Source organism: Syngnathus floridae, unplaced genomic scaffold, assembly GCF_059516105.1.
Source record: "Syngnathus floridae isolate MCC-2025c unplaced genomic scaffold, RoL_Sflo_1.0 HiC_scaffold_56, whole genome shotgun sequence".
NCBI classification, from domain to species: domain Eukaryota; kingdom Metazoa; phylum Chordata; class Actinopteri; order Syngnathiformes; family Syngnathidae; genus Syngnathus; species Syngnathus floridae.
In genome coordinates, this window is record NW_028284085.1 from 203,520 (window position 1) to 229,704 (window position 26,185).

The 26,185-nt window shown below is 45.6% G+C and overlaps 1 protein-coding gene and 1 long non-coding RNA gene across 2 annotated transcripts; both read right to left on the bottom strand.

Annotated features, from left to right (window-relative positions):
• Positions 1–3,378: 3,378 nt before the first annotated feature.
• On the bottom strand, positions 3,379–4,393 carry LOC148378254 (janus kinase and microtubule-interacting protein 3-like). Its single transcript, XM_088367959.1, has 4 exons — positions 4,139–4,393; positions 3,953–4,018; positions 3,823–3,891; positions 3,379–3,746 (listed from the first exon to the last, which is right to left on the bottom strand). Exons 1-4 carry the CDS (start codon positions 4,391–4,393, stop codon positions 3,447–3,449), a joined length of 690 nt encoding a protein of 229 aa, XP_088224085.1. The 3' UTR covers positions 3,379–3,446.
• A 6,019-nt stretch (positions 4,394–10,412) lies between these two features.
• LOC148378255 (uncharacterized) lies at positions 10,413–11,757 on the bottom strand. Its single transcript, XR_015856055.1, has 3 exons — positions 11,594–11,757; positions 11,405–11,481; positions 10,413–10,937 (listed from the first exon to the last, which is right to left on the bottom strand). It is a non-coding gene; the product is annotated as an uncharacterized LOC148378255 (long non-coding RNA).
• Positions 11,758–26,185: the final 14,428 nt, after the last annotated feature.

The window sequence follows — 26,185 nt, forward strand, 5'->3', positions numbered from 1 at the left end:
AGATACAACACAACGTGCGGGGTTGAGGTTAAAGATTGAGTGAAGGGCCCTCGTTTTAAACTACTGTTTTGAAAAGGAGTGGGAACAAGTAAGACGTATTTAATTTATTTAATGGGAAGTAGTAAGACTTATTAAATTTATTTAATCTACTTTTCTTCCCAGGCAAAATTTGATGTGCTGCAATTCCAAATTTCCAAAGTGAATGAAGGAATGAAGTCCTTTAAATTATGATTTTGTATAAATACTAGGCATTAACACAAAATCGACGGCACAAAATGGGCAGACTTTACTTGTTTGAAAAGGACTGGTTACAAGACAGACTTTTTTAATTTATTTAATGGGAAGAAGACTTATTTAGTTTAATTGATCTATTTTTGTTCCCTGCCAAAATTCGATTTGCTGCAATTCCAAATTTCCAAAGTGAATGAAGGAAAGAAGTCGTTTAAATTATGATTTTGTTTAAATACTAGGCATAGACACAAAATCTACGGCACAAAATGGGCAGACTTTACTTGTTTGAAGAGGACTGGTTACAAGACAGACTTTTCTGATTTATTTAATGGGAAGAGGACTTATTTAGTTTATTTAATCTATTTTTGTTCCCTGGCAAAATTGGATTTGCTGAAATTGTATTTTGCCAAATCTCGATTTGAGACCTGATAGGAAGTATTAAACGCTTAGTTAAATCAATACAAGTTGGTAATAAGAGCGAGTAATGTTGGTTGAACCGATGAATGAAGGTTGAAAGCAATTTAAATTATGACTTTGTATAAATACTAGATATTAACAGAACATCTACTGCGCAAAATGGGCAGAGTTTACTTGTTTGAGAAGGAGTGGCTTATTCAAAACTAAGATTTATGTAATCTGTTTGTTCCCAGGCAAAATTGGATGTGATGCAATTCCAAATTTCACCACATGATGGTGCCCAATTTTGACTTCATAGGACATATTAAACACTTAGCTTGTTATTATGTTCAAGGTAATCAGATTTGTTTATCATTCTAATGGCCTCTTCAAAACTATTCTGGATTACTACTTTGGATCTATTCTACATTACTTGGCAACAACATACTCTGTAACAGATTAGGCAGTATAATCACATATGTTAACTTGAGAGTGCCCACACTCAATCTACTTATCGTGATGTGTTAAATCAATTACTGTTAGACATTATTTGTCTGATAATCTACCAAATCTTTGAATTGAAGAATTTGTGATTTAATTAATAGCTTGTTCAGGGTAATCAGACTTGTATATAATTCTAATGGCCTTCTTTTGAAAACTATTCTGAATTACAACTTTGGATCTTATATTACTTTGCAACAATCTACTCCGTGACAGATTAGGCAGTATAATCACATATGTTAACTTCAGTGCCCACACTGTATTTATTTATGGTTATTTGTTAAATCAAGTACTGTTAGACATGAAATAGGAAGTGTTTAACATAAATGTTATGGCTACTCACCATTGTAGCTCGCTCCTGGTCAATGATATGAGCCTCTTCTTGCAGTGGAAAACTTGCAGCCAACAAACACCGTGGAACCTAAAGGAATGAAATTAAACATTAACATTTCGCCCGGACCAACATTCACACGTACAACGCAACGCGGCTACACTTCTGCTATTACAAACGTAAATCTCCTTAAACACAACGAGTGTTACTTACCGTGTACGCTCTAGGCAAAATTGGATGTGATGCAATTCCAAATCTATCTGAAACGGCAGTTAAAAGTAGAGTTACATCAAGTTTTCTTTTTTAATCAACACAATCATTTACAACCGTTGACCAGAAAGAATCGTCGAAATTCGACGTCCCCCACAAACGCCACGCTCACTCGCTTTTCAGGGCAACAAAAGTACTTCTTTTTAAAAACGATGAGTTGTACTTACCGTGTACGCTCTGGACGGTCCAGTTGCAAGCAGAAAATAAAAATATTTCTCTTGTTAGTCGTATGTTACCATCCGCTGTGTCTTTGTCAACATCGCCGCCATTTTCCTACTTCCTGCTGCGAGCCACGCCCACGGATTTAAATTTGGGCGGAAGCTCTTTCCATTGGCGTCGTTTTCGCGTATAGCAAATCCGATTGGTTGGGAAGGGGGCACGGTTATGCAGCCGAGGAGTCCTGTGATCGGTGGGATGTAAAGTAGGCGTCGACGTCACGTCCGCGTCACGTGACCACGACGTGGCAGACGTCAAATAGCAACCGCTGTTTTGTTTAGTAGACTTACAGTTGTTATGCATTGACATAATGGCGCACACACCAAATAGATTTAAATAAATTAAATAATTCTTCTGCCCACTCTCTTTTAAACAAGTTAACTCTCCCCGCGGATTTGAATTCCGGCGAAAGTTACGCCCATCGACGTCACGTATGTCACGTGACCACGACGTGGCAGATGTCATATAGCAACCGCTGTTTTGTTTAGTAGATTTACAGTTGTTATGCATTGGCATAATGGTGTGCACTCAAAATAGATTTAAATAAATTAAATATTTCTTCTGCCTACTCCCTTTTAAACAAGTTAACTCTGCCCACGTCCATTGACGTCTTGTCTGCGTCACGTGACCACGACGTAGCGACGTCATATAGTAACCGCTGTTTTGACCAGTAGACTTAGTTATTATGCGTTGACATAATGGCGCACTGGTTAGCATGGCCACCTCTTAAGCATGATGATGCGGGTTCGACGCCTGATCAATGTTAGCATGGAGTGAGCTGAAGTGCATGGCGCTGAAGATTTGAATCTTTGAAATGCGCTGAGGTCTGACATATCAGGCAGAATGGTTTGCCATCACGTTCAACAAAAAATAGAAACTTTCCCACTCTGATTAAAACGTCCTGTGTTCATCTACGTATTTTCGTTTTGCTGTGCATCTTTTCCCTGCCATTTCGAGAGCCCAATTGACACTCATAGTTTAAAGAAATGTGTTTGCCCATCCTACTTTGTGGAATTTCACCACATGCGCTTTTGACCAAAATACCAAATTGAACTCAAGTGAAGCCAACACGCACAAACCCCCCCCCCCCCCCCCACACACACACACACACACACACACAAATGTTGATATGAACATAAAAGAGCCGCATGCGGTTCGGGAGTTGCGGCTTGGCCAAACCTGTACTATACAACTTTATTTGTATAAAATTTTCACAACAGCTGTCACACAAACAAAGCGGGAAAAACCGAAGACGTGCGTGTTCCGCCCACGCTGGATTTATTTGCACCTTTGAAAAGACACCGTATTGCCGCAGATGTGGCAAAGAGTACTTTTGGGCATCTGAGACGGAAGGATGTCCAAAGCATCACGTCACCTGCTCTGGTAGGCATGGTGGTGGGACGTTGAGGTCAACCGCTTTGGGGTTGGCTGACTCTTTGATCGCAGGATGCCACACACTTGAAGACAGAAGCAGAAAAGCAGAGCTAAATGCAAAATGTACTCACCGGTGACTCCAATTTTTTTCCCCCCTGAAGAAACAGCTGGACGGGTGGCCCCGGCTGGCCAGTGGGACTCTTGTTATTCTGACCCTTTTTAGTGCGCGTTTGGGGCAACAACCGTTTTTTGTGGCGCTCTCTTCTGGTTCAAAAGTGCCCTGCATGTGAATTTGCTTTTCCTGCCTTCTGATTGGATGAGCGCCGGTGTGACGCGGTGCCTCTGTCACCGTGGCGGGGGGTATACGTTGGCACTTCCTGAAGTCCAACTCTTCATCCAGGTAGCCCTTCTGCTTGCAGAACATATCCTAGCACAGCTCAAGGTCAGAATTGTTGGGGCACATTGCCGGAGTTCCCCTTGGCTGATGTCGCGTGTCTGTCTACCTTCTCACTTTCAATGTCCAACATCTTCTGTTGAAGTGCTGACTTGGTCACTTTGATGTATTCTAACCACTGAGGAAAGGCTGCTGTCACATAAGCAGAATGCGAGAGCGTGCGTGGACGTGCGCGTTACCTTCTCGGCTAGGGTGAGAAGGGTCCTGGCGTGAATCACGACCACCTGCTCCTCGTTGGTGAGATTCTGCAAGAGCCCAAAGGCACAGCGTCAACAAGCTTCTTTCAGCGCAAAGCCTTCCAAAAGTCACATTTGAGCCGCCGAGTCTCGTGGAGTGCGAACATAAGGAGTTCGACATACACTTACGGCGTTATAGCCCAGGATGTCCAGCTTCTTCATCAGATCACTGATGACGATGTCCGGGGGAAAGGCGCAAGGAGCAATGTAAGGTGTTCTGGGACCTCGGGTTAAGGTTAGGGTTGCGAGGGACGCCTTACGTACGCTCACGCCCTCGGCCTCGCAGTAAATCTGCAAAGGGCTGAGGCCGTCTGGGAAACGGACTTGCAGAAACTTCAAGACGGGGGAGCGCCACTCCCTCTCCTGAAAGGCAGAGGCATGCATCCGTCCGTCCGTCCGTCCGTCCGTCCGTCACATCTCTGGCCTCAACACGCTTGTGCGAGTCTTCCCACCTCCAGCTCCAGGATGCGGAACTCAAGCAGTTCGTTTTGGTCTCGGATATCCTGGATGTGCTCTTTCAGACGCGCTTCTTCCGCCTCCATCCGCCTGACCTGAAAAGACAGTCAGACCTCATCTGCGGGGCTTCCCGACAGGTGTGACGCCAAGCGACTCCGCCCAGCGCCTTTCTTTCCGTCACCTTTTCGGCCAACTGCTGATTGCTCTGACGCAGCAGCTGCTTCTCCTCCACCCACTTGACATTCTAGAAGAGACAAACGCGTGGACAGCTTTGGAATGTTGTGTCATTTTCATCCACAAATTCTTTGGTTGACTGGAAAATGACATTTGCTTTTCTCCGCATTTTCCCAGCCACGTTCGGGGGGGGGGGGGGGGGGGTTGGTCCAGTAATGCCAGACGGATGAGTGACTGAAGAATGTAGCTATTTTGTCTGAGAAAAAGGTGTGCTCATTGATGAGCTTACCTGTCCTTGTTGCTTCAGCGCTGACTCCAGATCTGCTACTCTGCTTTGATAGTGACCCATTTCTACCATCAGCTTTTCTCTGGTCTGAAAGGAGGAGGAGGGAGGCTCCTCCTCCTCCTTTCAGACCAGAGAACACCCGAGGCTGGGTGAGAACGGGGAGGCTGCGACCCGGCCGGGGGTTGCGGGAAGGGGCGCCACCTTGATCTCCTTCTCGGCGTCGTAGTCCCCTTTCGCTGGTCTGGGCTAGCAGAGCGTAGGCTCGTTGCAGCGCTTGATATTCTTGCGTCAGCTGGCGGTAGCGAAGCTCCGCCTCTTCATGCACACACCAATGCAACACAGCACTAGTACCAGAATCAGTCAGACCGGCGACAAAGCACCCGCGACGCAAAGACGAGTCCGATTCCAGGCTGAAGAGGAATGTTTGGTGCCAATACGCTGGCAGAAATGGCGGGCTACCTCTTCGGGTTCCGTGTCGGGGGTTCTGTCGGTGTGAAAAGACAAGGACGATCCGTCCGAGTCCACCAACACGTCTTCGTCGTAGCCGTAAAATGTTTCGATGACCTGCGGGCGCGGAAGCAAACATCTCTCTGAACAAACTGAAGCGACACCTCACGATGAATCGACGAGAGGAACGATAGCGAGAAAAAGGCCATTTCATCTTGCGCAACACCAAGCAGCCGCAAACAAACAGACTCACCTTGCAGGACCTCACGCTTTGTTCCTCCTCAGAGATTCTCGACGTCGGTATCGTAGCAGCAAATCTCTCTCCTGTCGACACAAATAATCCGCCTTTGAGATTCTTTGGATGCAAAGGGAACGAACGGCTCCGGCGCAGAAACAAACGCGACTCACAATGACATTTCTGACATGAGCTCCTGTCTCCAGAGCCTGAAAAACACGTCACCGGCGATGATTGGAGGGACGCTCGTCTTTTCCAAAAGTGACAACTACAGGGTGTGTCAGGGTTTTCCAGATTATCTTTATCGTATCATTGTGTTGCTTTGACTTTGACTGCGACCTGTAATAAATAATATTATTTATCCCTTATTTATCCCTATCGCTTATCCCTTCCTACACAAAGTCGTAAAACACCCCTTGCTATGTTTTGACTAGAGGTCAAGGGCTTCCTCTATTCAATCCACTCTTACACCCACCCTGTTTCTCTTAATTAAAATGCTCGTGCAGGAGCCGAGAGTCAGACTTCATTCGTACAACGGATGGACTCTCCACCTGCAGGTGTCCAAAAGAACTTACTTGTCTCCCGTGTGGTTCTTGCAAAATAAGTTGGAGCGAGCGCAACTCTAACAGGGTGCATTTTGCCACTAGCTGCCTACGGACAATGACGTCGCGCTCGCGGCTCATGGTTGACGGGCTGAGCAGCCGGGCAAGTCCGTCGTTTTCAGCGCACAGCGAGTGGCAAAGGCGCTGACAAAACGGGAGCTTTGAGCTGCTGAAAACGGCAAAACAAGTCTAAAGCGTGTTCAAACGCGTGCGCACAATGCTCCTGCTTGAAAGGTCGGAATTTAAGGGGCCAATTTTTTGGATGGCGGCCGCCGGCCAAGCTTTGGACGGAAAAGGTTTCCTGGCGACAGCGAGCGAGCGCGGCGCTGCCGTACGTGCACCGAGTCGCCTGCCTGAAGACCTTGGACAAGTCGTCGATGATGTGCCGCTGCTCCACAACTTGAAGGAACTCCATTTCACCGTCCTGCTGGCCGCAACCGCGGTCCAGGTCATTGAGCGAACTAGGCCTTCTCTGTGGAACACAAATGCAGTGGACTCTGTTGGCACGCCGCCGTTGTCCGCGTCGACTTACCAAGCTTGCCATCTCCTCGTTCTCCTGGGTGACAAAGCGCACTTTGTTTTCAAGGCGACACAGCACCAGCGAGAGTTCTTCATTCTTCCTGCTCAGGCGTTTGTTTTTGTACAGGAGTGGCAGAAACTGGCTTTCTGTTTCTCTCAGTCGCTTTAGCTGCAAGCATGAAGTGCGGGATGTGAAAGACGCACAACACGCGGGCCAGAACGTATCCATTCCTTTTGCATCGGTTTGAACGGAATCGTGGCTTTGGCTCCCAATAAAAGACATCTACCAGGCAACCGACTCGCCGCGCCGCTCAACTAATAAGCAAGCGCAATGGGTGCCTCGCTGGATGGCGCGCATCAAACGTAGCGCAAACCTTCAAGCGTGCCGTCAATAAATTACCAGTTCATTGCGCTCTTCAGAAAGCAGGGCGTTTCGATCCTCCAGTTTCCTGATGACTGCGCTGAGCTCAGCGATTTTCAGATGAAACCGTCGCGTGTCCCGATCCTCCTGAGACTGAAAACGCCCCGCAACACACACACACAAGCACTCGTTCAAAGTTCAAAACTGTTTTTGTGCTACCTTCCTCCAGCAACGAACTAAGTCATGCGTACTGCAAGTGTGTGATGAGGTGGCTTACGCAATGAAGAGGATTGCTAGTAGCGGCGTTGACCCCACTTCCAGGGTAGTTTAGGCCCGCCCTTTGGGAATCCCTCAGGGCAGCGATCTGCTGCTCGGCAGTCTGCAGCTGAAGGCGGTGGACGTGGCCGGCCCCAGGGCTTCATCCAAAACACTAACCGCTCTGTCTTTCAGCTTGATCTCATCCGTCTGGATGTACAAACGGGGAGCGCTCAGGCAGGCGGGCAAACTCATTTGCCAGAATTGTGACAAAAACAAAGAGAGCAACCGGCCAATTTTTTTCTGGAATCGACTAGAACACCTTTGCTGTGACAAAAGCGAAGCGAGCAACCGGACATTTTCTTCTTGTGAAATAGAATAGAATAGAATGCCTTAGGTGTCATTGCACTGCAGGTATACAACGAAATTGGGAACATAGCCACGCACCGCGCATCTGATCAGTCCTACCAGTCGGCGGATCTCCCTCTCGCAGTCTCTCTTGGTTCGGCTCAGCTCCTCCCGATGCTGGTGATGAGCCGATCGGAGCTCGGCCGCTCGGGACTGCCAGGCCTGCTGGGCCGCTGCCAGGGCTTCTTCCGCGCTCCTGGTGGAGGCGACACCGCTCGGTCTCCCGACACCGCCGCGTCTCCTCCACCTCCGCCAGCAAAGCGCCCCCCCTCCTCACCTGAGCAGACATTGCGCCACACCGGGCCGTTGAGACCGCAACGGAGCGCCGCGACGCTTACTGGGGACAAGCTACACAATACGGTAGCGGCCGCATCGAAGCCCGACGTGGCGTGCGGATAGTCAGACACGGATAGAGCGGATCACCTTGTCCATGGAGCCGTCCCTCAGGCTGAGGACCAAGGCATTCAGTCGCTGGATCTCTCCATCTTTGATTTTGATCACTCTCATCAGCTCCATTTCATGCTGCCGCAGTAATGTCTCCCTGGTAATGGCTAACTCTTTCTGCTTCTCCTCATGGAGTTTGCTTTTGAGTTCCGTCATGGCGGCGGTGGCACGGTGGTGCTCCGCCCGCAGGTCCTGACTTCTCTCTCTCTCCAGACAGCTGACCTGACATGACTTAGACTTAGACAAACTTTATTGTCATCTTGTCTGCACATGGTGCATACAAAACGAAATTCCGTTGCATACGTCTTACAACAAAGTAGTGATATTGCAGTTGAATAGAAGTAACATATCCTATGAAAATATATATATATACATATATACTATATATATATATATATATATATATTAAAAATAAGTATAAAGTGCAGCAGTGATAATTATGCAATAGTGCAAGTAGGCAAAACAGTATTCAAGAGTGTGCAGAGGAATGCTAACCCATGTATTAAACTTCTATTTAAAGGGTTTATACAAGTTCAGTAAAGTTGGTAGTGCGAGATAGTGCAAGATAGAGGTCCGTAGTGTCATAAAGTACAGTTCTGTGAATGTGTGATGCAGAGTTCAGTTTAGAGCTCAACAGTTCTAGTGTTCAACAGTCTGATGACAGCAGGGAAAAAGCTGTTGCAGAACCTGGTGGACCTGCAGCGGATGCTGCAAACCTCTTCCCAGAGGGCAGCAGGGAGAACAGTCCATGGTGGGGGTGTGATGGGTCATTGATGATGTTACGGGCACGGGACATGCAGCGCTGAGATGAAATGTCCTGAATGGAGGGAAGAGGAGCCCCTATGATCCTCTCTGCTGTCCTCACCACTCTCCTCACGTTCTTCCAATCGGAGGCGGTGCAGCCTCCACACCACACAGAGAGACAGCTTGTCAGAATGCTCTCTATGGTGCTCCTGTAGAACGTCCTCATGATGGGTGGGGGCAGGTGGGCTCTCCTCATCCTCCGCAGGAAGTACAAGCGCTTCTGTGCCCTCTTGACCAGTGCCGTAGTGTTCATAGTCCAGGTGAGGTCTTCTGTGATGTGGACCCCCAGGAATTTGGTGGTGCTGACCACCTCCACAGCTGAGCTGTTGATGATCAGTGGAGCGTGGTGAGGCTGTTTTTTCCTGAAGTCGACGATGATCTCCTTCATCTTCTCCTCATTCAGGATCAGGCTGTTTTCTCTGCACCAGCCCACCAGCTGCTCCACCTCCTCTCTGTAGTCCAGGTCGTTGTTGTCTCTGATGAGCCCCACCACCGTTGTGTCGTCTGCTGACTTCACGATGTGATTGGTGGTGAACCTGAGGACGCAGTCGTGTGTCATCAGGGTGCACAGCAGGGGGCTCAGGACGCAGCCCTGAAGGGAGCCTGTGCTGAGGGTGATGACATCAGAGGTGTTCTGTCCGACCCGGACTGACTGAGGTCTGTTGGTGAGGAAGTCTAGCAGCCAGTTGCGAAGGGGGGTGTTGAAGCCCAGGTGTTCCAATTTTCCTACCAGATGCTGTGGGATGATGGTGTTAAACGCTGAGCTGAAGTCCAGGAACAGCCTCCGCACATGGGTGTTCTTCTCCTCCAGGTGAGCCAGGCTCAGGTGAAGAACGGAGGAGATGGCGTCCTGAGTGGAGCGGTTTTGCCGGTCGGCAAACTGGAACGGGTCAAATAATAGGGGGAGTCTGGAAACGATGTGACCTTTAAGCAGCCTTTCGAAGCACTTCATCATAACCGGAGTCAGTGCAACAAGCCGGTAATCATTAAATGAGGTGATTTGAGGTTTCTTCGGCACCGGAATGATGGAGGCAGTCTTAAAGCACGCCGGCACTGTGGCTTGGCCCAGCGAGGTGTTAAAAATGTCTGTGATGACCCCAGCCAGATGACTTGCACATTCCCTGAACACACGCCCAGGAATGTTGTCGGGGCCAGGGGCCTTACAGGGGTTGACTCTCCTCAGGGTCTTCAACACATCGGCGGAGTCAAGGCAGAGTACCTCCTCTTCCTGATGGGGGACAGTTTTAACTGCTGGAGTGCCGTTTAGTGCCTCGAACCTCCCAAAGAAGTTATTTAGACCATTTAGAAAGTCAGCATCAACTACACCCACCGGGGGGGGGGGAGGGTGAGTTGTAGTCTGTAATCGCCCGTATGCCTTGCCACATACTCCTGATGTTTTTGACGTCGTGGAAACGATCCTGAAATTTTCGACTGCGGTCTCGCTTCGCTATCCTGATGGCACGGTTCAAGTTGGCTCTCGCTGTCCTCAGTGTCTCCTTGTCGCCAGACTTGAAGGCAGAGTTCCGCGCTCGTAGCGTTTGACGTACCTCCTCAGTCATCCAGGGTCGTTGGTTGCCCCGGGTGATGATATTCTTAGTGGTGCTGACGTCCTCGGTGCATTTGTTGATGTAGGCTGACACAGTCATGGCACACGCATGTCTAATCTACATCGGGAAAACTGGGAGGGAGGGAGGCAGGCAGGGAGGCAGGCAGGGAGGCAGGCAGGGAGGCAGGCAGTGTCTGTCTGTTGAGGTTTTCACCTTGTTCTTCTCCTGCTGAAGTTCTAACTGGACGTCCATCAGTTTGGTTCTCAGCTCGTCATTGGCGGCCTGAAGGGCGTCCGTTCGCTCCGCCTTGGCCCGCCCTGCCGGAGCTCGTTTGGACATCTCTTACTCGAGTCTCGCCCGGTCGTCAGTCAGAGATCACAACATTTGTACCTGGAGAGCACAAACGCAGCGCTGTTTTCCACTGGCTTCGAACTCAACTTCAATCGGTACCGTAACTTACAACATCATAAACATAGAACTAGCTTGACTTATTCATTGAATAAATGCATTTGGTTCTTCAAAACTGCATCACGCAACATAGCGTGACCGAGACGGCCGTTATCCACCTGCGTGAAGTTATTTGGTGAAATGAATGAGATGTTTAAGACACCATCGTTCTGTCTCTATGTAGATGAAGGTAAATAATCGATTGCTGAAGGTCCAAAGGTGTTGTGATAAACAAATAAACATATTAGTGATTAGTGACATATTTGTGATAAACATATTAGGCAGGATAATCACATATGTTAACGTGACTGCCCACACTGTATTTATTTATGGTTATTTGTTAAATCGAGTACTGTTAGACATGAAATAGGAAGTGTTTAACATAAATGGAAGACGAAAGGGGTACTCACCATTGTAGCTCCTGCTGGTCAATGATACGAGCCTCTTCTTGCAGTGGAAAACATACAGCCAACAAACACCGTGGAACCTAAAGGAATGAAATTAAACATTAACATTTAGCCTCAACCAACATTCACAGATACAACGCAACGCAAACTACACAAACGTAAATCTTTTTAAACACAATGAGTTGTACTTACCGTGTACGCTCTAGACGGTCCACTTGCAAGCGGAAAATAAAGATATTTCTGTTGATAATCGTCGTGTTTGTATCCGGTGTCTCGCTCAAGGCCATTGCGCCCACAGATTTGAATTTTGGCGAGAGTTCAGCCTATTGACGTCATTTCCGCGGTGTAATACCCGCATATCTGAAACGGCAAAGTTAAGAGTAGAGTTAAATAAAGTTTTTAGTCAACGCAATAATTTACAACCGTTGACCAGTCGAAATAATCGTCGAAATTTGGCGTCTGTGGCTGGAAGCAGACGCCGAGTTCGACATTCCTCCCAAACGCCACACTCCCTTGCTTTTCAGGGCTAAAAAAAAACAGTTGTAATTACCTTGTACGCTCTAGACGGTCAAGTTGCAAGCTGAAAACAAAAATATTTGCCTTGTTAGTCATCGTGTTACTAACAGCTGTGTCTTGTTTGCCAGAACTGCCGCTTTCCTACTTCCTGTTGCAAGCCACGCCCACGGATTATAATTTTGCCGTGAGTTCCGCCTATTGACGTCATGTCCGCGTCACATGACTGCGACGTAATATTATCTAAAACTGTTTGTGCGGTATTGTGTTGTTCTGTGCGGTATTGTGTTATTCTGTGCGGCGTCGTGTTGTTCTGTGCGGCGTCGTGTTGTTCAGTGCGACGTCGTGTTGTTCAGTGCGGCATGGTGTTGTTCAGTGCGGCATGGTGTTGTTCAGTGCGGCATGGTGTTGTTCAGTGCGGCATAATGTTGTTCAGTGCGGCATAATGTTGTTCAGTGCGGCATGGTGTTGTTCAGTGCGGCATGGTGTTGTTCAGTGCGGCATGGTGTTGTTCAGTGCGGCATAATGTTGTTCAGTGCGCCATAATGTTGTTCAGTGCGGCATGGTGTTGTTCAGTGCGGGATGGTGTTGTTCAGTGCAGGATGGTGTTGTTCAGTGCGGCATGGTGTTGTTCAATGCGGCATGGTGTTGTTCAGTGCGGGATGGTGTTGTTCAGTGCGGCATGGTGTTGTTCAGTGCGGCATAATGTTGTTCAGTGCGGCATGGTGTTGTTCAGTGCGGCATGGTGTTGTTCAGTGCGGCATGGTGTTGTTCAGTGCGGAATGGTGTTGTTCAGTGCGGCATGGTGTTGTTCAGTCCGGGATGGTGTTGTTCAATGCGGGATCGTGTTGTTCAGTGCGGGGTGGTGTTGTTCAGTGCGGGATGGTGTTGTTCAGTGCGGCATGGTGTTGTTCAATGCGGCATGGTGTTGTTCAGTGCGGGATGGTGTTGTTCATTGCGGCATGGTGTTGTTCAGTGCGGCATGGTGTTGTTCAGTGCGGCATGGTGTTGTTCAGTGCGGCATGGTGTTGTTCAGTGCGGCATAATGTTGTTCAGTGCGGCATGGTGTTGTTCAGTGTGGAAAGGTGTTGTTCAGTGCAGGATGGTGTTGTTCAGTGCGGCATGGTGTTGTTCAATGCAGGATCGTGTTGTTCAGTGCAGCATAATGTTGTTCAGTGCAGCATGGTGTTGTTCAGTGCGGCATGGTGTTGTTCAATGCGGCATGGTGTTGTTCACTGCGGGATGGTGTTAATCAATGCGGGATCGTGTTGTTCAGTGCGGCATAATGTTGTTCAGTGCAGCATGGTGTTGTTCAGTGCGGCATGGTGTTGTTCAGTGCGACATAATGTTGTTTAGTGCGGCATAATGTTGTTCAGTGCGGCATAATGTTGTTCAGTGCGGCATGGTGTTGTTCAGTGCGGCATGGTGTTGTTCAGTGCGGCATGGTGTTGTTCAGTGCAGGATGGTGTTGTTCAGTGCGGCATGGTGTTGTTCAATGCGGCATGGTGTTGTTCAGTGCGGGATGGTGTTGTTCAGTGCAGGATGGTGTTGTTCAGTGCGGCATGGTGTTGTTCAGTGCGGAATGGTGTTGTTCAGTGCGGCATGGTGTTGTTCAGTGCGGCATGGTGTTGTTCAGTGCAGGATGGTGTTGTTCAATGCGGGATCGTGTTGTTCAGTGCGGCATGGTGTTGTTCAGTGCGGCATGGTGTTGTTCAGTGCGGCATAATGTTGTTCAGTGCGGCATGGTGTTGTTCAGTGCGGCATGGTGTTGTTCAGTGCGGCATGGTGTTGTTCAGTGCGGCATGGTGTTGTTCAGTGCGGCATAATGTTGTCCAGTGCGCCATAATGTTGTTCAGTGCGGCATGGTGTTGTTTAGTGCGGGATGGTGTTGTTCAGTGCAGGATGGTGTTGTTCAGTGCGGCATGGTGTTGTTCAATGCGGCATGGTGTTGTTCAGTGCGGGATGGTGTTGTTCAGTGCGGCATGGTGTTGTTCAGTGCGGCATAATGTTGTTCAGTGCGGCATGGTGTTGTTCAGTGCAGCATGGTGTTGTTCAGTGCGGCATGGTGTTGTTCAGTGCGGCATGGTGTTGTTCAGTGCGGAATGGTGTTGTTCAGTGCGGCATGGTGTTGTTCAGTGCGGGATGGTGTTGTTCAATGCGGGATCGTGTTGTTCAGTGTGGGGTGGTGTTGTTCAGTGCAGGATGGTGTTGTTCAGTGCAGGATGGTGTTGTTCAGTGCGGCATGGTGTTGTTCAATGCAGGATCGTGTTGTTCAGTGCAGCATAATGTTGTTCAGTGCAGCATGGTGTTGTTCAGTGCGGCATGGTGTTGTTAAATGCGGCATGGTGTTGTTCAGTGCGGGATGGTGTTGTTCAGTGCGGCATGGTGTTTTTCAGTGTGGCATAATGTTGTTCAGTGCGGCATGGTGTTGTTCAGTGCGGCATGGTGTTGTTCAGTGCAGGATGGTGTTGTTCAGTGCGGCATGGTGTTGTTCAATGCAGGATCGTGTTGTTCAGTGCAGCATAATGTTGTTCAGTGCAGCATGGTGTTGTTCAGTGCGGCATGGTGTTGTTCAATGCGGCATGGTGTTGTTCACTGCGGGATGGTGTTGTTCAATGCGGGATCGTGTTGTTCAGTGCGGCATAATGTTGTTCAGTGCAGCATGGTGTTGTTCAGTGCGGCATGGTGTTGTTCAGTGCGACATAATGTTGTTTAGTGCGGCATAATGTTGTTCAGTGCGGCATGGTGTTGTTCAGTGCGGCATGGTGTTGTTCAGTGCGGCATGGTGTTGTTCAGTGCGGCATGGTGTTGTTCAGTGCAGGATGGTGTTGTTCAGTGCGGCATGGTGTTGTTTAATGCGGCATGGTGTTGTTCAGTGCGGGATGGTGTCGTTCAGTGCAGGATGGTGTCGTTCAGTGCGGCATGGTGTTGTTCAGTGCGGAATGGTGTTGTTCAGTGCGGCATGGTGTTGTTCAGTGCGGCATGGTGTTGTTCAGTGCAGGATGGTGTTGTTCAATGCGGGATCGTGTTGTTCAGTGCGGCATGGTGTTGTTCAGTGCGGCATGGTGTTGTTCAGTGCGGCATAATGTTGTTCAGTGCGGCATGGTGTTGTTCAGTGCGGCATGGTGTTGTTCAGTGCGGCATGGTGTTGTTCAGTGCGGCATGGTGTTGTTCAGTGCGGCATAATGTTGTCCAGTGCGCCATAATGTTGTTCAGTGCGGCATGGTGTTGTTTAGTGCGGGATGGTGTTGTTCAGTGCAGGATGGTGTTGTTCAGTGCGGCATGGTGTTGTTCAATGCGGCATGGTGTTGTTCAGTGCGGGATGGTGTTGTTCAGTGCGGCATGGTGTTGTTCAGTGCGGCATAATGTTGTTCAGTGCGGCATGGTGTTGTTCAGTGCGGCATGGTGTTGTTCATTGCGGCATGGTGTTGTTCAGTGCGGCATGGTGTTGTTCAGTGCGGAATGGTGTTGTTCAGTGCGGCATGGTGTTGTTCAGTGCGGGATGGTGTTCAATGCGGGATCGTGTTGTTCAGTGCGGGGTGGTGTTGTTCAGTGCAGGATGGTGTTGTTCAGTGCAGGATGGTGTTGTTCAGTGGGGCATGGTGTTGTTCAATGCAGGATCGTGTTGTTCAGTGCAGCATAATGTTGTTCAGTGCAGCATGGTGTTGTTCAGTGCGGCATGGTGTTGTTCAATGCGGCATGGTGTTGTTCAGTGCGGGATGGTGTTGTTCAGTGCGGCATGGTGTTTTTCAGTGCGGCATAATGTTGTTCAGTGCGGCATGGTGTTGTTCAGTGCGGCATGGTGTTGTTCAGTGCGACATAATGTTGTTCAGTGCGGCATAATGTTGTTCAGTGCGGCATGGTGTTGTTCAGTGCGGCATGGTGTTGTTCAGTGCGGCATGGTGTTGTTCAGTGCGGCATGGTGTTGTTCAGTGCAGGATGGTGTTGTTCAGTGCAGGATGGTGTTGTTCAATGCGGCATGGTGTTGTTCAGTGCGGGATGGTGTTGTTCAGTGCAGGATGGTGTTGTTCAGTGCGGCATGGTGTTGTTCAGTGCGGAATGGTGTTGTTCAGTGCGGCATGGTGTTGTTCAGTGCGGCATGGTGTTGTTCAGTGCAGGATGGTGTTGTTCAATGCGGGATGGTGTTGTTCAGTGCGGGATGGTGTTGTTCAGTGCAGGATGGTGTTGTTCAGTGCGGCATGGTGTTGTTCAATGCGGCATGGTGTTGTTCAGTGCAGGATGGTGTTGTTCAGTGCGGCATGGTGTTGTTCAATGCGGCATGGTGTTGTTCAATGCGGCATGGTGTTGTTCAGTGCGGCATGGTGTTGTTCAGTGCGGCATGGTGTTGTTCAGTGCAGCGTAATGTTGTTCAGTGCGGCATGGTGTTGTTCAGTGCGGAATGGTGTTGTTCAGTGCGGCATGGTGTTGTTCAGTGCAGGATGGTGTTGTTCAGTGCGGCATGGTGTTGCTCAGTGCGGCATGGTGTTGTTCAGTGCGGGATGGTGTTGTTCATTGCGGCATGGTGTTGTTCAGTGCGGCATGGTGTTGTTCAGTGCGGCATGGTGTTGTTCAGTGCGGCATAATGTTGTTCAGTGCGCCATAATGTTGTTCAGTGCGGCATGGTGTTGTTCAGTGCGGGATGGTGTTGTTCAGTGCAGGATGGCGTTGTTCAGTGCGGCATGGTGTTGTTCAGTGCGGCATGGTGTTGTTCAGTGCGGCATAATGTTGTTCAGTGCGGCATAATGTTGTTCAGTGCGGGATGGTGTTGTTCATTGCGGCATGGTGTTGTTCAGTGCGGCATGGTGTTGTTCAGTGCGGGATGGTGTTGTTCAGTGCAGGATGGTGTTGTTCAGTGCGGCATGGTGTTGTTCAGTGCGGCATGGTGTTGTTCATTTCGGCATAATGTTGTTCAGTGCGGCATAATGTTGTTCAGTGCGGCATAATGTTGTTCAGTGCGGCATAATGTTGTTCAGTGCGGGATGGTGTTGTTCATTGCGGCATGGTGTTGTTCAGTGCGGCATGGTGTTGTTCAGTGCGGCATGGTGTTGTTCAGTGCGGCATAATGTTGTTCAGTGCGGCATAATGTTGTTCAGTGCGGCATGGTGTTGTTCAGTGCGGGATGGTGTTGTTCAGTGCGGGATGGTGTTGTTCAGTGCGGCATGGTGTTCAATGCGGAATGGTGTTGTTCAGTGCAGGATGGTGTTGTTCAGTGCGGCATGGTGTTGTTCAGTGCGGCATAATGTTGTTCAGTGCGGCATGGTGTTGTTCAGTGCGGCATGGTGTTGTTCAGTGCGGCATGGTGTTGTTCAGTGCGGCATAATGTTGTTCAGTGCGGCATGGTGTTGTTCAGTGCGGCATGGTGTTGTTCAGTGCGGCATGGTGTTGTTCAGTGCGGCATGGTGTTGTTCAGTGCGGGATGGTGTTGTTCAGTGCAGGATGGTGTTGTTCAGTGCGGCATGGTGTTGTTCAGTGCGGCATGGTGTTGTTCATTTCGGCATAATGTTGTTCAGTGCGGCATAATGTTGTTTAGTGCGGCATGGTGATGTTCAGTGCGGGATGGTGTTGTTCAGTGCGTTATAATGTTGTTCAGTGCGGCATGGTGTTGTTCAGTGCGGCATGGTGTTGTTCAGTGCGGCATGGTGTTGTTCAGTGCGGCATAATGTTGTTCAGTGCGGCATAATGTTGTTCAGTGCGGCATGGTGTTGTTCAGTGCGGGATGGTGTTGTTCAGTGCGGGATGGTGTTGTTCAGTGCGGCATGGTGTTCAATGCGGAATGGTGTTGTTCAGTGCAGGATGGTGTTGTTCAGTGCGGCATGGTGTTGTTCAGTGCGGCATAATGTTGTTCAGTGCGGCATGGTGTTGTTCAGTGCGGCATGGTGTTGTTCAGTGCGGCATGGTGTTGTTCAGTGCGGCATAATGTTGTTCAGTGCGGCATGGTGTTGTTCAGTGCGGCATGGTGTTGTTCAGTGCGGCATAATGTTCAGTGCGGCATAATGTTGTTCAGTGCGGCATAATGTTGTTCAGTGCGGCATGGTGTTGTTCAGTGCGGGATGGTGTTGTTCAGTGCAGGATGGTGTTGTTCAGTGCGGCATGGTGTCTTTCAGTGCGGCATGGTGTCGTTCAGTGCGGCATGGTGTCTTTCAGTGCGGCATGGTGTCGTTCAGTGAGGCATGGTGTTGTTCAGTGCGGCATGGTGTTGTTTAGTGCGGCATGGTGTTGTTCAGTGCGGGATGGTGTTGTTCAGTGTGGCATGGTGTTCAGTGCGGCATGGTGTTGTTCAGTGCGGTATCGTGTTGTTCAGTGCGGTATCGTGTTTCTCAGTGCGGTATCGTGTTGTTCAGTGCAGTATCGTTGTGTTGTTCGTATTGTGTTTAACACTTAGCCTCTAACACTTAGCCTCTAACACTTAGCCTCTAGCATCTAGAAGGTAAATAAATAGGAAGGAAGGACTCACCGGTGACGTCTTCGCCCACGTCCAAGCGTTGTACTTTGTATTTTCATCCTTCTGACAGTGGAAAACATAGCCAACAAACACCGTGGTACCTAAACGAATGAAAGAAAACTATCATTTGGCCACAACCAACATTCACAGATACAACACAATGTGACGTGCGGGGTTGAGGTTAAAGGTTGAGTGAAGGGCCCTCGTTTTAAACTACTTTTTTGAAAAGGATTGGGAACAAGTAAGACGTATTTAATTTATTTAATGGGAAGTAGTAAGAGCTATTGAATTTAATCTATGTATTATATTCTATTGTATTGTATTCTGTTGTATTCTTTTGGATTGTATTCACACTAACCCCACTAAAACTTCAGCCCACAAAAACTCGCCTCTGGCGCCTAGCCTCTGGCACTTAGCCTCTAACACTTAGCCTTTAACACTTAGCCTTTAACACTTAGCCTTTAACACTTAGCCTAGAAGGTGAATAAATAGGGTTAAAGGTTGAGTGAAGGGACCTCGTTTTAAACAACTTTTTTGTAAAGGAGTGGGAACAAGTAAGACGTATTTAATTTATTTAATGGGAAGTAGTAAGACTTATTAAATTTATTTAATCTACTTTTCTTCCCAGGCAAAATTTGATGTGCTGCAATTCCAAATTTCCAAAGTGAATGAAGGAATGAAGTCCTTTAAATTATGATTTTGTATAAATACTAGGCATTAACACAAAATCGACGGCACAAAATGGGCAGACTTTACTTGTTTGAAAAGGACTGGTTACAAGACAGACTTTTTTAATTTATTTAATGGGAAGAAGACTTATTTAGTTTAATTGATCTATTTTTGTTCCCTGGCAAAATTCGATTTGCTGCAATTCCAAATTTCCAAAGTGAATGAAGGAAAGAAGTCGTTTAAATTATGATTTTGTTTAAATACTAGGCATAGACACAAAATCTACGGCACAAAATGGGCAGACTTTACTTGTTTGAAGAGGACTGGTTACAAGACAGACTTTTCTGATTTATTTAATGGGAAGAAGACTTATTTAGTTTATTTAATCTATTTTTGTTCCCTGGCAAAATTGGATTTGCTGAAATTGTATTTTGCCAAATCTTGCCTTGAGACCTGATAGGAAGTATTAAACGCTTAGTTAAATCAATACAAGTTGGTAATAAGAGCGAGTAATGTTGGTTGAACCGATGAATGAAGGTTGAAAGCAATTTAAATTATGACTTTGTATAAATACTAGATATTAACAGAACATCTACTGCGCGAAATGGGCAGAGTTTACTTGTTTGAGAAGGAGTGGCTTATTCAAAACTAAGATTTATTTAATCTGTTTGTTCCCAGGCAAAATTGGATGTGATGCAATTCCAAATTTCACCACATGATGGTGCCCAATTTTGACTTCATAGGACATATTAAACACTTAGCTTGTTATTATGTTCAAGGTAATCAGATTTGTTTATTATTCTAATGGCCTCTTCAAAACTATTCTGGATTACTACTTTGGATCTATTCTACATTACTTGGCAACAACATACTCTGTAACAGATTAGGCAGTATAATCATATCTGTTAACTTGAGAGTGCCCACACTCAATCTACTTATCGTGATGTGTTAAATCAATTACTGTTAGACATTATTTGTCTGATAATCTACCAAATCTTTGAATTGAAGAATTTGTGATTTAATTAATAGCTTGTTGTTATGTTAAGGGTAATCAGACTTGTATATAATTCTAATGGCCTTCTTTTGAAAACTATTCTGAATTACAACTTTGGATCTTATATTACTTTGCAACAATCTACTCCGTGACAGATTAGGCAGTATAATCACATATGTTAACTTCAGTGCCCACACTGTATTTATTTATGGTTATTTGTTAAATCAAGTACTGTTAGACATGAAATAGGAAGTGTTTAACATAAATGTTATGGCTACTCACCATTGTAGCTCGCTCCTGGTCAATGATACGAGCCTCTTCTTGCAGTGGAAAACTTGCAGCCAACAAACACCGTGGAACCTAAAGGAATGAAATTAAACAGTAACATTTCGCCTCGACCAATTTTCACACGTACAACGCAACGCGGCTACACTTCTGCTATTACAAACGTAAATCTCCTTAAACACAATGAGTGTTACTTACCGTGTACGCTCTAGACGGTCCAGTTGCAAGCAGAAAATAAAGATATTTCTGTTGATAATCGTCGCTGCTCAGTGGCTCACGGCCATCGCGCCAACAGATTTGAATTTTGGCGGAGGTTCGGGCAATTACGTCATATCCACGGCACATGACTGCGACGTAATACCCGCTTATCTGAAACGGCAGTTAAAAGTAGAGTTACATCAAGTTTTCTTGGAACCTAAACGAATGAAAGAAAACTATCATTTGGCCACAACCAACATTCACAGATACAACACAACGTGCGGGGTTGGGGTTAAAGATTGAGTGAAGGGCCCTCGTTTTAAACTACTGTTTTGAAAAGGAGTGGGAACAAGTAAGACGTATTTAATTTATTTAATGGGAAGTAGTAAGACTTATTAAATTTATTTAATCTACTTTTCTTCCCAGGCAAAATTTGATGTGCTGCAATTCCAAATTTCCAAAGTGAATGAAGGAATGAAGTCCTTTAAATTATGATTTTGTATAAATACTAGGCATTAACACAAAATCGACGGCACAAAATGGGCAGACTTTACTTGTTTGAAAAGGACTGGTTACAAGACAGACTTTTTTAATTTATTTAATGGGAAGAAGACTTATTTAGTTTAATTGATCTATTTTTGTTCCCTGCCAAAATTCGATTTGCTGCAATTCCAAATTTCCAAAGTGAATGAAGGAAAGAAGTCGTTTAAATTATGATTTTGTTTAAATACTAGGCATAGACACAAAATCTACGGCACAAAATGGGCAGACTTTACTTGTTTGAAGAGGACTGGTTACAAGACAGACTTTTCTGATTTATTTAATGGGAAGAGGACTTATTTAGTTTATTTAATCTATTTTTGTTCCCTGGCAAAATTGGATTTGCTGAAATTGTATTTTGCCAAATCTCGATTTGAGACCTGATAGGAAGTATTAAACGCTTAGTTAAATCAATACAAGTTGGTAATAAGAGCGAGTAATGTTGGTTGAACCGATGAATGAAGGTTGAAAGCAATTTAAATTATGACTTTGTATAAATACTAGATATTAACAGAACATCTACTGCGCAAAATGGGCAGAGTTTACTTGTTTGAGAAGGAGTGGCTTATTCAAAACTAAGATTTATGTAATCTGTTTGTTCCCAGGCAAAATTGGATGTGATGCAATTCCAAATTTCACCACATGATGGTGCCCAATTTTGACTTCATAGGACATATTAAACACTTAGCTTGTTATTATGTTCAAGGTAATCAGATTTGTTTATCATTCTAATGGCCTCTTCAAAACTATTCTGGATTACTACTTTGGATCTATTCTACATTACTTGGCAACAACATACTCTGTAACAGATTAGGCAGTATAATCACATATGTTAACTTGAGAGTGCCCACACTCAATCTACTTATCGTGATGTGTTAAATCAATTACTGTTAGACATTATTTGTCTGATAATCTACCAAATCTTTGAATTGAAGAATTTGTGATTTAATTAATAGCTTGTTCAGGGTAATCAGACTTGTATATAATTCTAATGGCCTTCTTTTGAAAACTATTCTGAATTACAACTTTGGATCTTATATTACTTTGCAACAATCTACTCCGTGACAGATTAGGCAGTATAATCACATATGTTAACTTCAGTGCCCACACTGTATTTATTTATGGTTATTTGTTAAATCAAGTACTGTTAGACATGAAATAGGAAGTGTTTAACATAAATGTTATGGCTACTCACCATTGTAGCTCGCTCCTGGTCAATGATACGAGCCTCTTCTTGCAGTGGAAAACTTGCAGCCAACAAACACCGTGGAACCTAAAGGAATGAAATTAAACATTAACATTTCGCCTCGACCAATTTTCACACGTACAACGCAACGCGGCTACACTTCTGCTATTACAAACGTAAATCTCCTTAAACACAATGAGTGTTACTTACCGTGTACGCTCTAGACGGTCCAGTTGCAAGCAGAAAATAAAGATATTTCTGTTGATAATCGTCGCTGCTCAGTGGCTCACGGCCATCGCGCCAACAGATTTGAATTTTGGCGGAGGTTCGGGCAATTACGTCATATCCGCGGCATTTGACTGCGACGTAATACCCGCTTATCTGAAACGGCAGTTAAAAGTAGAGTTACATCAAGTTTTCTTGGAACCTAAACGAATGAAAGAAAACTATCATTTGGCCACAACCAACATTCACAGATACAACACAACGTGCGGGGTTGAGGTTAAAGATTGAGTGAAGGGCCCTCGTTTTAAACTACTGTTTTGAAAAGGAGTGGGAACAAGTAAGACGTATTTAATTTATTTAATGGGAAGTAGTAAGACTTATTAAATTTATTTAATCTACTTTTCTTCCCAGGCAAAATTTGATGTGCTGCAATTCCAAATTTCCAAAGTGAATGAAGGAATGAAGTCCTTTAAATTATGATTTTGTATAAATACTAGGCATTAACACAAAATCGACGGCACAAAATGGGCAGACTTTACTTGTTTGAAAAGGACTGGTTACAAGACAGACTTTTTTAATTTATTTAATGGGAAGAAGACTTATTTAGTTTAATTGATCTATTTTTGTTCCCTGCCAAAATTCGATTTGCTGCAATTCCAAATTTCCAAAGTGAATGAAGGAAAGAAGTCGTTTAAATTATGATTTTGTTTAAATACTAGGCATAGACACAAAATCTACGGCACAAAATGGGCAGACTTTACTTGTTTGAAGAGGACTGGTTACAAGACAGACTTTTCTGATTTATTTAATGGGAAGAGGACTTATTTAGTTTATTTAATCTATTTTTGTTCCCTGGCAAAATTGGATTTGCTGAAATTGTATTTTGCCAAATCTCGATTTGAGACCTGATAGGAAGTATTAAACGCTTAGTTAAATCAATACAAGTTGGTAATAAGAGCGAGTAATGTTGGTTGAACCGATGAATGAAGGTTGAAAGCAATTTAAATTATGACTTTGTATAAATACTAGATATTAACAGAACATCTACTGCGCAAAATGGGCAGAGTTTACTTGTTTGAGAAGGAGTGGCTTATTCAAAACTAAGATTTATGTAATCTGTTTGTTCCCAGGCAAAATTGGATGTGATGCAATTCCAAATTTCACCACATGATGGTGCCCAATTTTGACTTCATAGGACATATTAAACACTTAGCTTGTTATTATGTTCAAGGTAATCAGATTTGTTTATCATTCTAATGGCCTCTTCAAAACTATTCTGGATTACTACTTTGGATCTATTCTACATTACTTGGCAACAACATACTCTGTAACAGATTAGGCAGTATAATCACATATGTTAACTTGAGAGTGCCCACACTCAATCTACTTATCGTGATGTGTTAAATCAATTACTGTTAGACATTATTTGTCTGATAATCTACCAAATCTTTGAATTGAAGAATTTGTGATTTAATTAATAGCTTGTTCAGGGTAATCAGACTTGTATATAATTCTAATGGCCTTCTTTTGAAAACTATTCTGAATTACAACTTTGGATCTTATATTACTTTGCAACAATCTACTCGGTGACAGATTAGGCAGTATAATCACATATGTTAACTTCAGTGCCCACACTGTATTTATTTATGGTTATTTGTTAAATCAAGTACTGTTAGACATGAAATAGGAAGTGTTTAACATAAATGTTATGGCTACTCACCATTGTAGCTCGCTCCTGGTCAATGATATGAGCCTCTTCTTGCAGTGGAAAACTTGCAGCCAACAAACACCGTGGAACCTAAAGGAATGAAATTAAACATTAACATTTCGCCCGGACCAACATTCACACGTACAACGCAACGCGGCTACACTTCTGCTATTACAAACGTAAATCTCCTTAAACACAACGAGTGTTACTTACCGTGTACGCTCTAGGCAAAATTGGATGTGATGCAATTCCAAATCTATCTGAAACGGCAGTTAAAAGTAGAGTTACATCAAGTTTTCTTTTTTAATCAACACAATCATTTACAACCGTTGACCAGAAAGAATCGTCGAAATTCGACGTCCCCCACAAACGCCACGCTCACTCGCTTTTCAGGGCAACAAAAGTACTTATTTTTAAAAACGATGAGTTGTACTTACCGTGTACGCTCTGGACGGTCCAGTTGCAAGCAGAAAATAAAAATATTTCTCTTGTTAGTCGTATGTTACCATCCGCTGTGTCTTTGTCAACATCGCCGCCATTTTCCTACTTCCTGCTGCGAGCCACGCCCACGGATTTAAATTTGGGCGGAAGCTCTTTCCATTGGCGTCGTTTTCGCGTATAGCAAATCCGATTGGTTGGGAAGGGGGCACGGTTATGCAGCCGAGGAGTCCTGTGATCGGTGGGATGTAAAGTAGGCGTCGACGTCACGTCCGCGTCACGTGACCACGACGTGGCAGACGTCAAATAGCAACCGCTGTTTTGTTTAGTAGACTTACAGTTGTTATGCATTGACATAATGGCGCACACACCAAATAGATTTAAATAAATTAAATAATTCTTCTGCCCACTCTCTTTTAAACAAGTTAACTCTCCCCGCGGATTTGAATTCCGGCGAAAGTTACGCCCATCGACGTCACGTATGTCACGTGACCACGACGTGGCAGATGTCATATAGCAACCGCTGTTTTGTTTAGTAGATTTACAGTTGTTATGCATTGGCATAATGGTGTGCACTCAAAATAGATTTAAATAAATTAAATATTTCTTCTGCCTACTCCCTTTTAAACAAGTTAACTCTGCCCACGTCCATTGACGTCTTGTCTGCGTCACGTGACCACGACGTAGCGACGTCATATAGTAACCGCTGTTTTGACCAGTAGACTTAGTTATTATGCGTTGACATAATGGCGCACTGGTTAGCATGGCCACCTCTTAAGCATGATGATGCGGGTTCGACGCCTGATCAATGTTAGCATGGAGTGAGCTGAAGTGCATGGCGCTGAAGATTTGAATCTTTGAAATGCGCTGAGGTCTGACATATCAGGCAGAATGGTTTGCCATCACGTTCAACAAAAAATAGAAACTTTCCCACTCTGATTAAAACGTCCTGTGTTCATCTACGTATTTTCGTTTTGCTGTGCATCTTTTCCCTGCCATTTCGAGAGCCCAATTGACACTCATAGTTTAAAGAAATGTGTTTGCCCATCCTACTTTGTGGAATTTCACCACATGCGCTTTTGACCAAAATACCAAATTGAACTCAAGTGAAGCCAACACGCACAACCCCCCCCCCCCCCCCCCCACACACACACACACACACAAATGTTGATATGAACATAAAAGAGCCGCATGCGGTTCGGGAGTTGCGGCTTGGCCAAACCTGTACTATACAACTTTATTTGTATAAAATTTTCACAACAGCTGTCACACAAACAAAGCGGGAAAAACCGAAGACGTGCGTGTTCCGCCCACGCTGGATTTATTTGCACCTTTGAAAAGACACCGTATTGCCGCAGATGTGGCAAAGAGTACTTTTGGGCATCTGAGACGGAAGGATGTCCAAAGCATCACGTCACCTGCTCTGGTAGGCATGGTGGTGGGACGTTGAGGTCAACCGCTTTGGGGTTGGCTGACTCTTTGATCGCAGGATGCCACACACTTGAAGACAGAAGCAGAAAAGCAGAGCTAAATGCAAAATGTACTCACCGGTGACTCCAATTTTTTTCCCCCCTGAAGAAACAGCT

What these genes read in the sequence shown, in the direction of transcription:
- LOC148378254 (XM_088367959.1), bottom strand. Translation starts at nt 4,393, where the DNA reads ATGCATGCCTCTGCCTTTCAGGAGAGGGAGTGGCGCTCCCCCGTCTTG. An exon ending in TTCTCACCCTAGCCGAGAAG is followed by an intron (nt 3,892 to 3,952) that starts GTAACGCGCACG and finishes GCCTTTCCTCAG; the next exon opens with TGGTTAGAATACATCAAAGT. An exon ending in TGGACATTGAAAGTGAGAAG is followed by an intron (nt 3,747 to 3,822) that starts GTAGACAGACAC and finishes GAGCTGTGCTAG; the next exon opens with GATATGTTCTGCAAGCAGAA.